Source organism: Anarrhichthys ocellatus, unplaced genomic scaffold, assembly GCF_004355925.1.
Source record: "Anarrhichthys ocellatus isolate YVR2014 unplaced genomic scaffold, GSC_Weel_1.0 scaffold15, whole genome shotgun sequence".
Taxonomy (NCBI): domain Eukaryota; kingdom Metazoa; phylum Chordata; class Actinopteri; order Perciformes; family Anarhichadidae; genus Anarrhichthys; species Anarrhichthys ocellatus.
Window position 1 is genome coordinate 3,765,276 of NW_022280045.1, and position 13,026 is coordinate 3,778,301.

General features: G+C 40.5%; 1 protein-coding gene across 2 annotated transcripts in view; it reads left to right on the top strand.

Moving 5' to 3' along the window:
• Nucleotides 1–13,026, top strand: part of tnr (tenascin R (restrictin, janusin)) — a 66,514-nt gene that overhangs the window by 10,998 nt on the left and 42,490 nt on the right. The window contains exons 6-13 of one of the 2 annotated variants that reach the window (XM_031854433.1): nt 1,995–2,114; nt 2,246–2,389; nt 3,529–3,644; nt 7,336–7,486; nt 10,462–10,640; nt 10,940–11,030; nt 11,418–11,518; nt 12,716–12,818. In XM_031854433.1, coding sequence (XP_031710293.1) covers nt 1,995–2,114; nt 2,246–2,389; nt 3,529–3,644; nt 7,336–7,486; nt 10,462–10,640; nt 10,940–11,030; nt 11,418–11,518; nt 12,716–12,818 — 1,005 coding nt within the window. The remainder of the gene's footprint in view (nt 1–1,994; nt 2,115–2,245; nt 2,390–3,528; nt 3,645–7,335; nt 7,487–10,461; nt 10,641–10,939; nt 11,031–11,417; nt 11,519–12,715; nt 12,819–13,026) is intronic. The other variant, XM_031854434.1, reaches the window with a different exon arrangement.

Here is a 13,026-nt window from a genome sequence, read left to right on the forward strand (position 1 = left end):
TTTATGCCTCCTCATTTACATTCAACACCACCTCTCAGGCTTATGGCTTGACGATCTCCACTTCAGCCCGAGTGAATGACAGTGCGTCTCCCTCTCATGTCAGCACTGAGCCACACAATGCAGTTTTTCATATGGTCTGGTTTTAAAGATTACGGATGCAGAGGCGAGATGATGGCAAATGTAGCGAAGTTGTGTGCGTTGGCAATAGTTTTAAGTACTTTGGTTATGGTACTGATGGTACATTTACTCGACTTTCATTTCCTCTGAACAACACAATCATGCAGTGAAAGGAGGAACCTGCCTGACCGGCTAAAATAAGAGGCTCTCATAACTGAAATTTGGCTTTTTAATCTCCAGGTATATCCATCAGTGTTGCGGTCCATTTTCCATCCACACTGATAACGCTGTTAAAGTGGACTCTCCACAATTAATCCTTGTCACGGCCCCGCTGATCCCGGTGCTATGTAATGGAGAGCATGATTTCACACAAGGGCTAACTATCAGGTGCTGCAGTGGGAGAGGACTGCATGCCCGGGAGCCCGGGAGTTGGAGGGGCTGCTTGATATTGCAGCTGGTAACGGCGTGCATAAAAAATTGCCCGCTGGTGAATGTGCATGAGCAATTTTGTCAGTATTTTAAAGCGTTAACTGTCGACCATGGTCTGAAGAAATGGTTTGCTTCATACTAAGCAGAAAGTTGAACTTAGAAGAAGTGGAGAGTTCACGAACGTTCTTATTTCTTTTATCTGTCGATGTTTTGGGATCTGCTTGTACTGAAAATGTCTTCCGACGTGCTGATCACTCAGTTTGTTTGGCTTCACGTAAGGATGAGAACAAATTGAGGTTAAGTGAGTGATAATTCAGTCAGATTAAAAACTGGTTTGAGGACAATAAGTTGTTTTTTCACAACAAAAAAATGTTGGGCTAGCAAACTATGTACGACCACTATCGTTTTAGATGGTTAGATTTCTCCTGCCAAACTCTCTGTTAGCCGTACAGGATCTTTTTTTAACTATATGTTCACACTACGAGCAACAGAACAGCCAAGCGTGGCCAGCTGCATTATTGTCGAGTTGCTGTACAAGTTTTGCTCAAACTCTCGTTGACGTAGTTATGTTGCTAATCAGCACTTGGCACTGAGTAACAGCTTTTCTTTTACACCAAAGGAAACGCCTTCAAGTTGAGACGGACTCACCATTCATTTCTAGCGTGCCAGTTTGCCATTGACTTCTATTGAAAATGACTTGTAGCCTGTTGCTGTGTCCCTCTTAGTGTGAACAGAGCATTAGTCGGGGAAGTGAACAACAGATCCAGGATTTGGTTAGAAAAGCTAATTTAATCAATAAAGCAACATCGAGGCTGCTGGTTGTTTTGACTATCAATCAATCTGTTCGTGGTTTACGACAGATCTCTCAGAGCAAGTTAGTCAGTGTTGTGTTGGATTTGAACTCAAGACCACACATTTTCAAACAAATACCCCCACAGTTCGAGTGGTTGCCTCTGAAGGATAGAGGCATACAACTACAACTCAGCGTGGTGCACATTTTACAACAACAAAGCCCCTGAGTATCTAAAAGACCACTTCCGTAGTGTTGGGGGAACTCCATTGCCAGCAGACTAGCGCTAGTGTTGCTGACTTTAGCTTGCTGACGTTCAATACCAACATGGGTATTTGGTCCTGTAGCTTCTGTTTAGCAGGAAATTGGAATGAGTTGCATATTCAAATGCCTGACATGTATATGCAGATATGTGTGATGTGGGCTGCTCTCTCTCACTGTGTCAAATAAACTAAACTAAAATGCCCCAACTACACTGAAATAATGAATTATGTGTGTGGAAAAACTTTGCCATATAAATGTAATGGCTAACTGCAATCTTGTGACACATGCAATATACTAGATAGTCTTTCAAAAGGTGATATAGTGGTTACATTGTATGAATATAATTGCAAAAACACACGTAAAAACAGAATTTTGTGTTTTTTGGTCTCAACAGTGGCACCGGCCATGAATGTGAAGATACGAGGCGTGACTGATCGCACAGTTGACGTGGAGTGGGAGGGGTCTGTTGTGCTGACAGATTTCTTAGTGACCTACACACCGAGCAGCCCTGGAGGTATGTGCAGACCTGTACTGGCCTTTCAAAGGCAGAGAAGATAGTGATTTAAGTTTCAGCTGATTCAAAATGTCTTAAAGCACACACAGTTTAAATGTACCAGTGTATGTTTTGACCTGTCTCTCTGTCAGGTGTGCAACTAGAGATAAGGATTCCAGGCAATACCACCACCTACACTATCTCAGGCCTGGAGGCAGGCATGGAGTACAACATCAACGTGTTCGCTGTCATTAACAACAGTATCAGCGTCCCTGCCAGCATCACCGTTTCGACCTGTAAGTGCAGTCCTGTCGCTTGTTTTGAAAATCTGTTCTCGTGGGAGCCCTGAAGCATATTCCACTGAGGCCATGTTTGGTTACAACCGCATATTAATGTAATAACTCAAATGTGTGCTGTGTGCATGCATTCTCACACGGACACAGCTGCTCATGGGGATGCACACACACCCCGTCTCTCACTTTTTCTTTTTCTTTTTTTTGTGGTTAAATCTTCCCGAAGATGTTTCTCAGATAGAGTGAGAATACCAGCTGCTCCTCTGTGCCAACTGGTTATGAAGCCCAATTGTAAATCCTGCTTGATGTCACTCATACAAAAATACATGCACACAAATATGAACACCGTCTGAATGTGTACCTCCTGGCCCGTTTTGATGGCAGGTCATTGGATCAGCTAGAAACACATACTATTTCATGCTTATCAGAGATATGAAAACACACCGATCCCCTGATTAAAAGCCTATTTTCAATGAAATACAGAATATTATATCCACTCAACATCAACTGGCTGCATACTATTGCCATTACTTCAGTCTTGGCTGGTGAAATGATCCCCCATTTCACAGATACGTGACTTTAATTTCAGCGATAGCAGAGTTTGGAGTCATAAAGTCAATTTAGGGCAATTAAGTTTGATGCAACCATTTTTCATACGTGATGTGATTTGTTGGGTTGTCTTTGCGAAACTTAATTATGAAATGTAGTATTTGATTATCTGGAAAGATTTATGAGGACACGGCTGCTTGTGGAAAAAAAAAAAAAAAGTAATTTTAGCATTTTGTTAAATATGAGTCATTTGTTTTAAACTAATGTTGCAGGGGTTTTATATATAACCATCATCAGTACTATGCCTGCTCTCAGCGGGCAGAAAATAACTGCTTGTTGATAAGTTTTTGGTCATCATTTTATACAAACAGCACATTTGTTTTATCAAAAACTGTCAATCCTAACATTTATTGCAGCATCAGGGTGATCGAAACATAGTAAAATGAATAAAGACAGAGGGAAGAACAGAACAGAACAATAAATGTAAAAGAGAAAGGTTCAGCACTGGTCACCTTCAGCATGAGATGGAGGAGTGATTTATGGTCTGTGTGGGTCACTGAAGAACAATAATACGTCTCTTGCTACCTCTCCAGATCTCTCCAATCCGGATGGTTTAGTCTTCAAATACATCACGGAGACGTCAGTGGAGGTCCAGTGGTTACCCTTCTACTATTCCTTCGACGGATGGGAGATCAGCTTCATCCCCAAGGTAGAGTCGAGCTGTGTGGACACGCGGGCTAATTCACAACAAACACATGGCGGGGCCACCTGCTATCAGCGGCCCAAATCCATTCCTTGTGAATTTGCTCGTCAGTGTATGTGTTTGCTGTCCGTCCCAATGTGAGACGACAGCACTATAGCAGGCTGAAGGACACGCGCACTGTCCCTGTTTGTGAGATGAACAGAAGGAAAAAACTGACTTTTTATTTTTCAAATCTCACTAATTCTAATCTATAAATGACTTTGAGTTTCTGTGTAGAAACAGGAAGAAAAATAACCGGATGGATTTAGGTTTTCTTGGGGTTTTTCCTCAACTTGAAGTCCATACCAAATTAGACAAGCTTATTGGCTATTAGGTGGATGAGCCATTAAACCCTTTTGCAGAATAACCCTTGGTAAAACCATTGCAGGCCCAGGTTCAAAGCCAGAAAGCAAAAAGCTTTTTCTTTCTAATTCCCGCTGTAAACTCAGGTACTCACTGCACTCTAATCTCATGCCCTCTCACAGTAATTGGTTTTCTCCTTTAAGGTGTTCTCGGGGGAGATATCCTTTGGTCCGGCCTCAAATCTGATGTTAAGATGCTTTTTTTGTGTTATTTCAATCCCTTAAAGGATAGAACATTTCTGAATTAAAAAAAACTAATTTCATTTGATTGCTTTTAGCCTTCCTTTCTCTTTCTTCCTGATCTTTCATGTCTCTCTTCTTCTAGCACTTTCCATCCCTTTACCCTTTTTTCCTCCTACTCTCTTGTTTCTACTCTCCATCTACCACCTCTTGGCCCCCGAAGGTGCCCTCTGTCCTTTTCTTTCTCATTCACCTCCGTCTTCCTCTCCATCCTCTTCTGTAAACGCTCCTCCCTGTATCTTTCCACGCGGCCTCCCTCGCTCCAGCCATGGGGGGAAATCCTATTACGAGTTGGCGCTCCCACCCCCTGCGGATTAAATCCAGCAATGGGGATTGTGAATTTTGACAATCTTGTAATGGAAGTAGGCATGAAAGCATTGGCCCATTCAAACAAACACTGAACTCACTCCTCTGTAAAAAAGGAAACAGAGGGAGATAAAGGGCGGCAGGGCCAGATTTGAGACCTGCCGGTGACACTGTTAGAAACAGCTACATTATACATCTGATGCTCCAATAAAACATCATATTTTGGGCTTTTTGTAATAAATTGATTAGGCTGGCGATAAGAAATATTCTCAGTAATGATTTATATCATTTGTGTGACTTTGTCAAGGACACAAGAGCTGTTTCAGTTTCCTGGAAGCTTCCTTTTTTAAATTTTCATTGTTGGATGAGCTGCTGCAGGTTTCTTTTGAAAAAGCACACATGACACCTGCATAACTGTTGAGGTTTCCCTGAAGCATTGTCATTCACGTTGAGTAGTCAAGCGAATGTGCAAAGCCTACAGTTCACGACACATGATGAGGCTGTGCAAATATGCAGTGTTCTCTTTATACAAAGCATGTGTTCACATGACGTCTAACATGGACTTGACCTGATGTTAAATCGTGCCTTTAACACCGTTCAGATGCACTTTGTGACTCTCTCCTTGACTCCCGGGAAGACGAGACGGTGTCAGGCAATAACGGAAAAATCAATCTTTATGGCTCATTTGAGCGTCTGAAGCTGCATCTTGTTGAAGGAATCGGGCGGTTAAGTGGGACATAAACCACAAACAGCTTGTACTACTTTCATATAGTTTAAAGATGTATTTAGTATCATTATTCATCTGCGTACCCAAATCAGAAAATATATTTCATCACTTACTTCTAGTGGTATCCAGCAATGTTTTATTTGCCCTGTTTTTTTTAGATCTCCCTCTCTGAGAGTTCAAATTTACTATAATAAATATTCAACAACACATTTTTCCAGAAACAATGTCCCTGTTACTCCCGACAAACTTCACACCTAACAGTTTTAATTGAATGTACTTTCTGCAGAAGATATAATCTGTATGACATCCCACACTTGTCTATTTATATGCATTCTGAAGGACGTCAAGGCTTTGCATGAAGAGAATCTAATTTCACAAATTGTCACAGACAATAATTATATTTTTTTCCAATAATACCAGTTGGCATCTCACTAGCATCCTTGCTGTTTTCCCTCATTATCTGTGTGTCAATCTGCTTCTCATAATGTTTGCAAAGAATGGGATATCGGGGAATATCTGTCAGATGTTTGTAATTTGCTTTCAGCGTGCAGTTGCTTGTCCAAAAATAAAATAGATGAATTTGGGCCTGCTGAGGTTTCAGTCATGCTGTTCTGAATAGAGAGGCATGTGAAGTTGTGGCTGCGGTAGGATAACAGAGCGTCAGCAGACCTGGGACCAGCTTGACAAGCTGACCACTTGCCTTTTAACGGATCATGAACGCATACAATAATAAATAAATAAACGTAGCGCAATGAATCCGTCCAAATGTCACGGAGTAAAACTAATGTTTTCTCTCTTAAATTCTACTCTAGTAGGAGTAAGAAGTATTGCTATAAAACTACGACAGGTACAATTTACTCAGAAATACATCAAACAGAGTAAAGGTGACTCGTTACTACCCACCTCTGCCAAAATGTTACAGCTATGGACTGAAAACACACTGTGAAGGTGTTGAAGTCTCAACTCCCACACAGGACAAGGCTGTGGTAACGACCTGCCAATCACGAGGTAGCCACGCCCTGAAGCAGACCCTGCTTTATCGTCTGTTGTACTCTAAATGGGACCATGAATCACAAAATGAACGCCATGCTGTATTGAAGAAGACTTAAAACCAGCGATTGAGGCTACAAACTCATTTTGTGAGATAATACATCAAGTGAGAAGTAGAGTCATTTTTCTCTTAGACTTTGTTTCAGTTGAACTTATTTTTGCAACAGGAGGAGTCGCCCCCTGATGGCTATTAGAAAGAATGCAAGTTTAAGGCTTTTTCGCATTGGCTTTACTTTTAAGACCCGGAGGTTACCGCCTGCTAATTACCGACGGCGGCGACTGCCACATAGGAGATGGGAGTGGATATACTGTCGTTGATTTGTTCTGTATAATTTACCGTTCATCTGTATTATTATTGAGATTGAGGACCAATTGTTATTAGAACATTACCGCTGTGTGTTACTGCCCACCCCGGTAATTTAGCTGAGGTGATTAAATGGATTACATCTCTAATTACAGTTTTGATTCAGGAAAGCAAGCAAGCTGTTATATGTTCTGTTTTAATATCAGCCTTTTCGTAGCGCAGGCTTTTTTTGGGGGATCTTGGAGCAGCAGTAGGTGTAACATCTGTCTGTCGGCAGCAAGTACATGTGCAACACTGGCTCTCTGAGAACAGCTGGGAATAGCAGGCGCTCCATATGGATGAGTGACAGGCCTTTGGAAATGAACATGAGTGCTGCCTCGGCAGAATGTGGTATGAGAAATATCACTATAGCATAGATACAGTACGCTGCACGGATTGGGAACTTAATGTGCTAAACCAACCAAAAAATATTCAATTCTGTAAAAAAAAAAATACAGTTCAGAAAATCTACTGCATGAGTCACTGTTAATGTCATACTGATGGGGATACTTTTTATCTGCCAGATCTCCACTGAGAGAAGTTTAAGCCACACAGTATCTGGCATTTACTCAAAATATGCAAACATTTTGTTTTGGTTTTATAGTCCTCCTATCTCTGTGTTTTTCCCAGGACAATGATGGCGGGATGACTGCCCAGCTGCCCAGCACCATCACTTCCTTTGTTCAGACTGGCTTGAGACCAGGGGAGGAGTACACTGTTAACCTAGTGGCGCTCCGAGACCAGGGCCGAAGCCAGCCATTCACTGCTACTGTCGTCACACGTATGTATTCATGGGAACCGTAAAGATAAACTGTCACATCAGGATATGATGTCAACGATAAAATGAAAATACAGTCACATTTTCTCTCTAGGAAATATATAGACGCTATGTTTTCACAAACAACTGATTGCTGCTCATTTAGTCCAAAACATTTGATGCAATATAGCATACTTCAGAGGCTTTAAGACAAGTTACAAATGCGTGGCCTGAGACTAACTAGTCACTGCCATTTTTAAACAATGCACATACTATAATACCAAAAAAAAGGTGTAATGCATGTGAGCAGCACTGCAACTGACATGTTTTCTTTTATATTATAAATCTGTTTATTAAACCCAAGGTTACATCTCAAAGTTGCTTGTTTTGTCCAAACAACAGTCCAAAGCCTAAAGATTTTAAATTTACAATGATTTAAAAAAAACAACAAGTCCTCATTGTTGACGAGCTGAAACAAGCAAATGTTTGGCATTTTTTCCTTTTAAAAGGTTTAAATGATTAAATGATTATCACAACAGTCTGCAATTAAGTTTCTGTTAATCAGTCAATTGATTAACTTTTCATTTCAGTACCACATGTAGCATAGTATTCCCTGCCCCTTCACACACACACACACACACACACAGAAACAGTGAGACTCACCTTGACATATTTGTTGGTCTGCCACCATTTATGTCCCTGATATAAAGCTCACTGAGGTATTGCCCCCACTGCTCACCCTCTGACACTATTACTAGTCAGCTGTAATAGATCCAATTCAAACCTCATCCATAACAATTCAAGCTCTGATGTCTGCAGTCAAAACACCATCAATTTCCTGTCAAGTCTTTTTTTTTTTTTTCATTTCGCTGGTTGTAATTAAGTATTGATAAATAATTCATAGACTCGGTCATTAATTTTTCACGGCGGCAAACTGCAGGACACCTTATTGGATAAAGAAAGAGGAAAAGACAAATTTGAAGTCACTCAATTATTTATAATAAAGATTTAGCCTTCCTCGGAGACGGAGTGAGCGTGATGAGGAGTCGGAGGAAACCCGGAGGGAGAGGACAGCTGATGCGGGAGCAGGTTTTCAGCAACTGCTCTTCCTCAGGATGTTTTCTAGGACGAGACCCGAGGGACCAATTTCTAATACATCAAGGATCGGGGTGGACCGGCAATATGTCAAGACTTAGTGTGGGACTTATTTAGATCTCAAAAGCTTTAAGGAAGACTTTCTAGTCCTGTGTTGCGCAGTGTGTGAAATATATCATTTACATATGTTCCCTCTCAGGCAATCAATGGAGAATAATAATGCTATCTTTGCCACCACGGCGCTTTCAATTTAAAACGTCTGTTGAACTAAACAATTGTGTCATGTGCTATTTGGATTTGTTCCTCAATATTAAATGATGATTGTCACCTTATTTTAAACCTATTTGGATATTTCAAAAGCTAATTCATCATCAAACACTGTGCATACTTGTCATTTAAGTAATAGCTTTGAGCCCCATTTAACTGCAGTAAAAACATCAATAAAAGTGTCGATTTACTGAGAACACAGCGGTCCGTTACAACGCCCACATTACTGCTGACGCCGCTCCAATCGGCCTGCAGATCGCGCACTCCATTTTCCCCTCACTCGCGATCAACTCACCAAGTGGCCCTGAGAGCTGTGCTGTTGTCAGATGGGTGTTCCTCATCATGCGCCGTGTGTTTTCAGGACTTCACACCTAATAGATGTGGTTTTCCAGCAATCAGCATAGAGAGACTTTTATCACCGCTTATGTTTTACACCTTGCACAGATAAAGCCTCGGTGTGTGTGTGTGAGGTCTGATAAGCTTTACATGCTTGGCTGTCGGAGAACAGCTTTTTCAGATAACTAATCTACCACTGCATGGGCTTGAAGTTTTCCATTTTAGCTTCCCCTTTTCACACTGACTGAAATGTGTCCAAACCAAAAGTTGGCACCAAATGTTTCGTCAGATCAGAACTTATTCTTTTGATTTTGTTTATTTTATCACGATTTGGCCAAGGCTGTATTTTATTCACACCAAGTTCTTGTACAGCTATGTAGTTGTAGTAAGATAACATTTAACATTTGAGAAGTTTAGCTTCTATGATTTTTTTTGACAGACTTAGACGCCTGGAGGAAATTACTTCAAATTTCCCACAAACATCCACTTGAACCACCAGAATTTGGTGGACAAAGGTCACTTTGGTCTCACAAAACACAAGCCATGAAACAAGAATTGATATGCTAATTTTACAAGAATGTCTATTAAGATAAAATGATGAAGTGATGAAATGTATTACAGACATGGATGTGAAATGGCATACAACCGCGAGGCAGCAATTCTTGTTCTTAATCATTAGTGATTCACAAAATAGGAACCCCTGCAATGGGTCACAACATAAATCTGGGTTAATTCTGCTGCACAAAATGTAATTCTTATCTCAAATCTATCTTAGTTTCTTGTAAAATATCAGATAGTTTTTCTTTTTTGGCCTTAAAAATAAATTCAAAAGGGACAATCTCAAAAGATTAGATGTCAAAGTTGTAACTTTTAGACTCCTGACACCTCTGGTGAGAGGGGTCGCATATAAACACTGCTTTATTTTAAAGGATCACAAGCCAGAAGTATGGTACACACTGTCTTATGTGACAGTAAACTGAATTTATCAAGGTTTTGGAGCGTTAGTTGGACAAAAGAAGCAATTTAAAAACATCACTTTGGACTTCTTGAAATTGTCACAGGCATTTTTCACAATTTGTATTGTCAAAATAATTAAGTTGCATCCCTCCCTAAGCGAGAATTATCTAAAAAGGTTTGACTAACTTACCACTAACTAACTATCTAACCAAAAATCAGGTGATTGTGTACAAAAATACCTAGACCAATTTAAAAAAAAGTGCAGCAATAGATGGTAAGGTAAAGAACACATTGCAACAGGACTCTCAATAATTCTTCTTCTTCTGTCCTTGTTTTCTTCGCAGTGATCGATGGCCCCACTCAGCTGATTGTGCGGGATGTGTCGGACACCGTAGCGTTTGTGGAGTGGACACCACCAAAAGCAAAGATTGATCAGATTGTTTTACGTTACGGCCTGGTGGGAGGAGAGGGCCCACGGACCACCTTCCGCCTCCAGCCCACACTCAGCCAGTACTCCCTGCAGGTGAGCGGTGGCATGTGTGTGCAATTAATCACGTTGTGGTGTCACAGATCTGATCATACAGACACAAATATGTGGACTCACCTGCCATCTGGGGAGAGAAAAGCCACTCCTCACAACTTAAACCGTTTATCTTTGGGTTGAGAGCTGGCTTTGGGGTTATCACATTGTAAATATATTGTGTGTGTGCGTGTGTGTACGTTTGTCATGCTTGTTAAATCATCCCAGAGTCTGCCTTCCCTCTGTGTCTGGAGATTACACAGACTAAACTGTCCCTGTGTTGTTGTTATTTTGTTCCACAGGTTCTGCGTCCCGGCTCACGTTACGAGGTGTCCGTGAGTGGAGTGAGAAAAGGAAACGAGAGCGGCTCTATTTCCACTGAATTTACTACCGGTGAGGCCTGACAGCAAGTAGATAGTTGTGTGATAGTGGTGCGTGTGATCCTGTGCCTGCCTCTGAGTCAAGAGTTGATGATGTAAAACATACTGTTTGTTCATATTGGATATATATGGAAGTGAACATCTGTTCAAGGTAATTATTGACCTTGTTTGTGCAGGAGAAAGTAAACAACAAGTGAACTTCATCAAAATGACATCACTTTCAGCTCCATCTTGAGTAAAATGTTCTTTAAACAGACATGTATAGCATCTGATGTACAGTAAGTGATGTCATTATACATACAGATCAACTGTAGTAATTAACAGTTGATAACTAACTGTATCTGTGTCTGATGATGTTTGCTTGTTCACGAATTGGTCTCAGTGTCCCCAACATTGTCAGCTTTATCGTTCTTCTCAGAGATCGATGCCCCCAAGAACCTGCGGCTGCTGTCCAAGAGCTCCACCACCCTGGAGCTTGAATGGGACAACAGTGAGGCTGAGGTAAGTAGACCTGGGTCCAAAAAGCATTTGCAGTTTATTTTCATAGTTTGATTTTCAACCCATTTCAGTGATTAACAGGTCGGGTGTGAATCTTCGGTAAAACAAAGTGTGTTGTGTCGTCTTTTGATTGGTTGTTTTTGAAACTGCCTGTATTCTGATGTAGTAAATGGTCTTGAAGTTATATGCCGCTATTGGTGGTGGAGAGTAATTAAGCACATGTACTTTTATTTTTTACTGGTTTTGTATCTACGTACAGTTTTGTGGTACTTGTACTTTACTTTATTATTTTAGCTGTATAGTATTTTGCACATTGTATATGTATTTTCTAGTCCACTAACAATTTTAATTACTTTGCCGATTAAGATTTTACATTCAAAACATAAGGACATATGAAATATTATGCAATGTAATAGTTATAATAATCCAAAATAGACATTGAATTAGGCCGGTATAGATAAAATACTCCTGAAGGGCAAAAATTAGTACTTTAACTATTGATTCTTTTAAGTGGAGTTTGCTGAATATGCCTCTGTACTTTCACCTAAGTACATTTTTATTGCAAGACTAATGAAGCATTTTTATATTGTGATATAAAGTAGGTTACATAAGTGTTTATTTTTCAAATACATGTCGTGGACTATTCTGACATACTTCAAAGCCTCCACAGTGTCTCAGCATAACCTTAGGTGCGCTTCATATCACTGAGAGTATGATAATTATGTCTCTTTTGTAAAAATAACAACCAAATTGCTGTAAATCCCTGGACGTTCTCCAACCCTCCATGACCCTTCCTGCATACTTTTTGGAGTTTATTGCCCCCAATTATCTAAATTCTTGTCTTGTTGTATTTTAGCACTTCATCATCACACACAGGTCGGTCTGCATTAGTCCGCAAATATCACTACGAACACATTTACTGGGTTCAAGTGGTCACTGAATGTTTTAATGTGGTAAATCAGGTAGTTTCACGCAGGGCCTCACTAAGTACACAACCAGACTTATGAAGCCAGTCTGTCATGATGCCTGTATTCATCCTCATGATTCTGCAGTGTTGGCAGAGAGACAGATATCGTGCTGCACTAATTCAAAATAAACCCTTTATTATATGAACCAATTTAAAGCTGCTTTGGCTCATAGTGAACGCGTTGTATTCCCTTCCCTTTTTGTAAGTGTTTAAATGTATATGTTTAAATGTAGGTGGAGGGCTACCAGGTGGTGTACAGCACTTTAGCAGGAGACCAGTATGATAAAGTCATTGTACCACGCAATGAGGGAGCCACCACTAAGACCTCCCTCACAGGTAAGCAGTGAGAAGTCATGTGTTGTGTTTTCTTTCATTTGCTTATTGTTGTTCGTCTATTTTTATTGAATAGGGGTCTTTTGCTCAGGGCAATGTTTTTTTGCTAATGCCTTGAGTATTATCACAGTGCATCTAATGTGTACTGAAGAAGCTGGCTAGTGCCCTTGTGTTTAACATGGCGGGATTATCTCCAGAGCTAACATTTAGC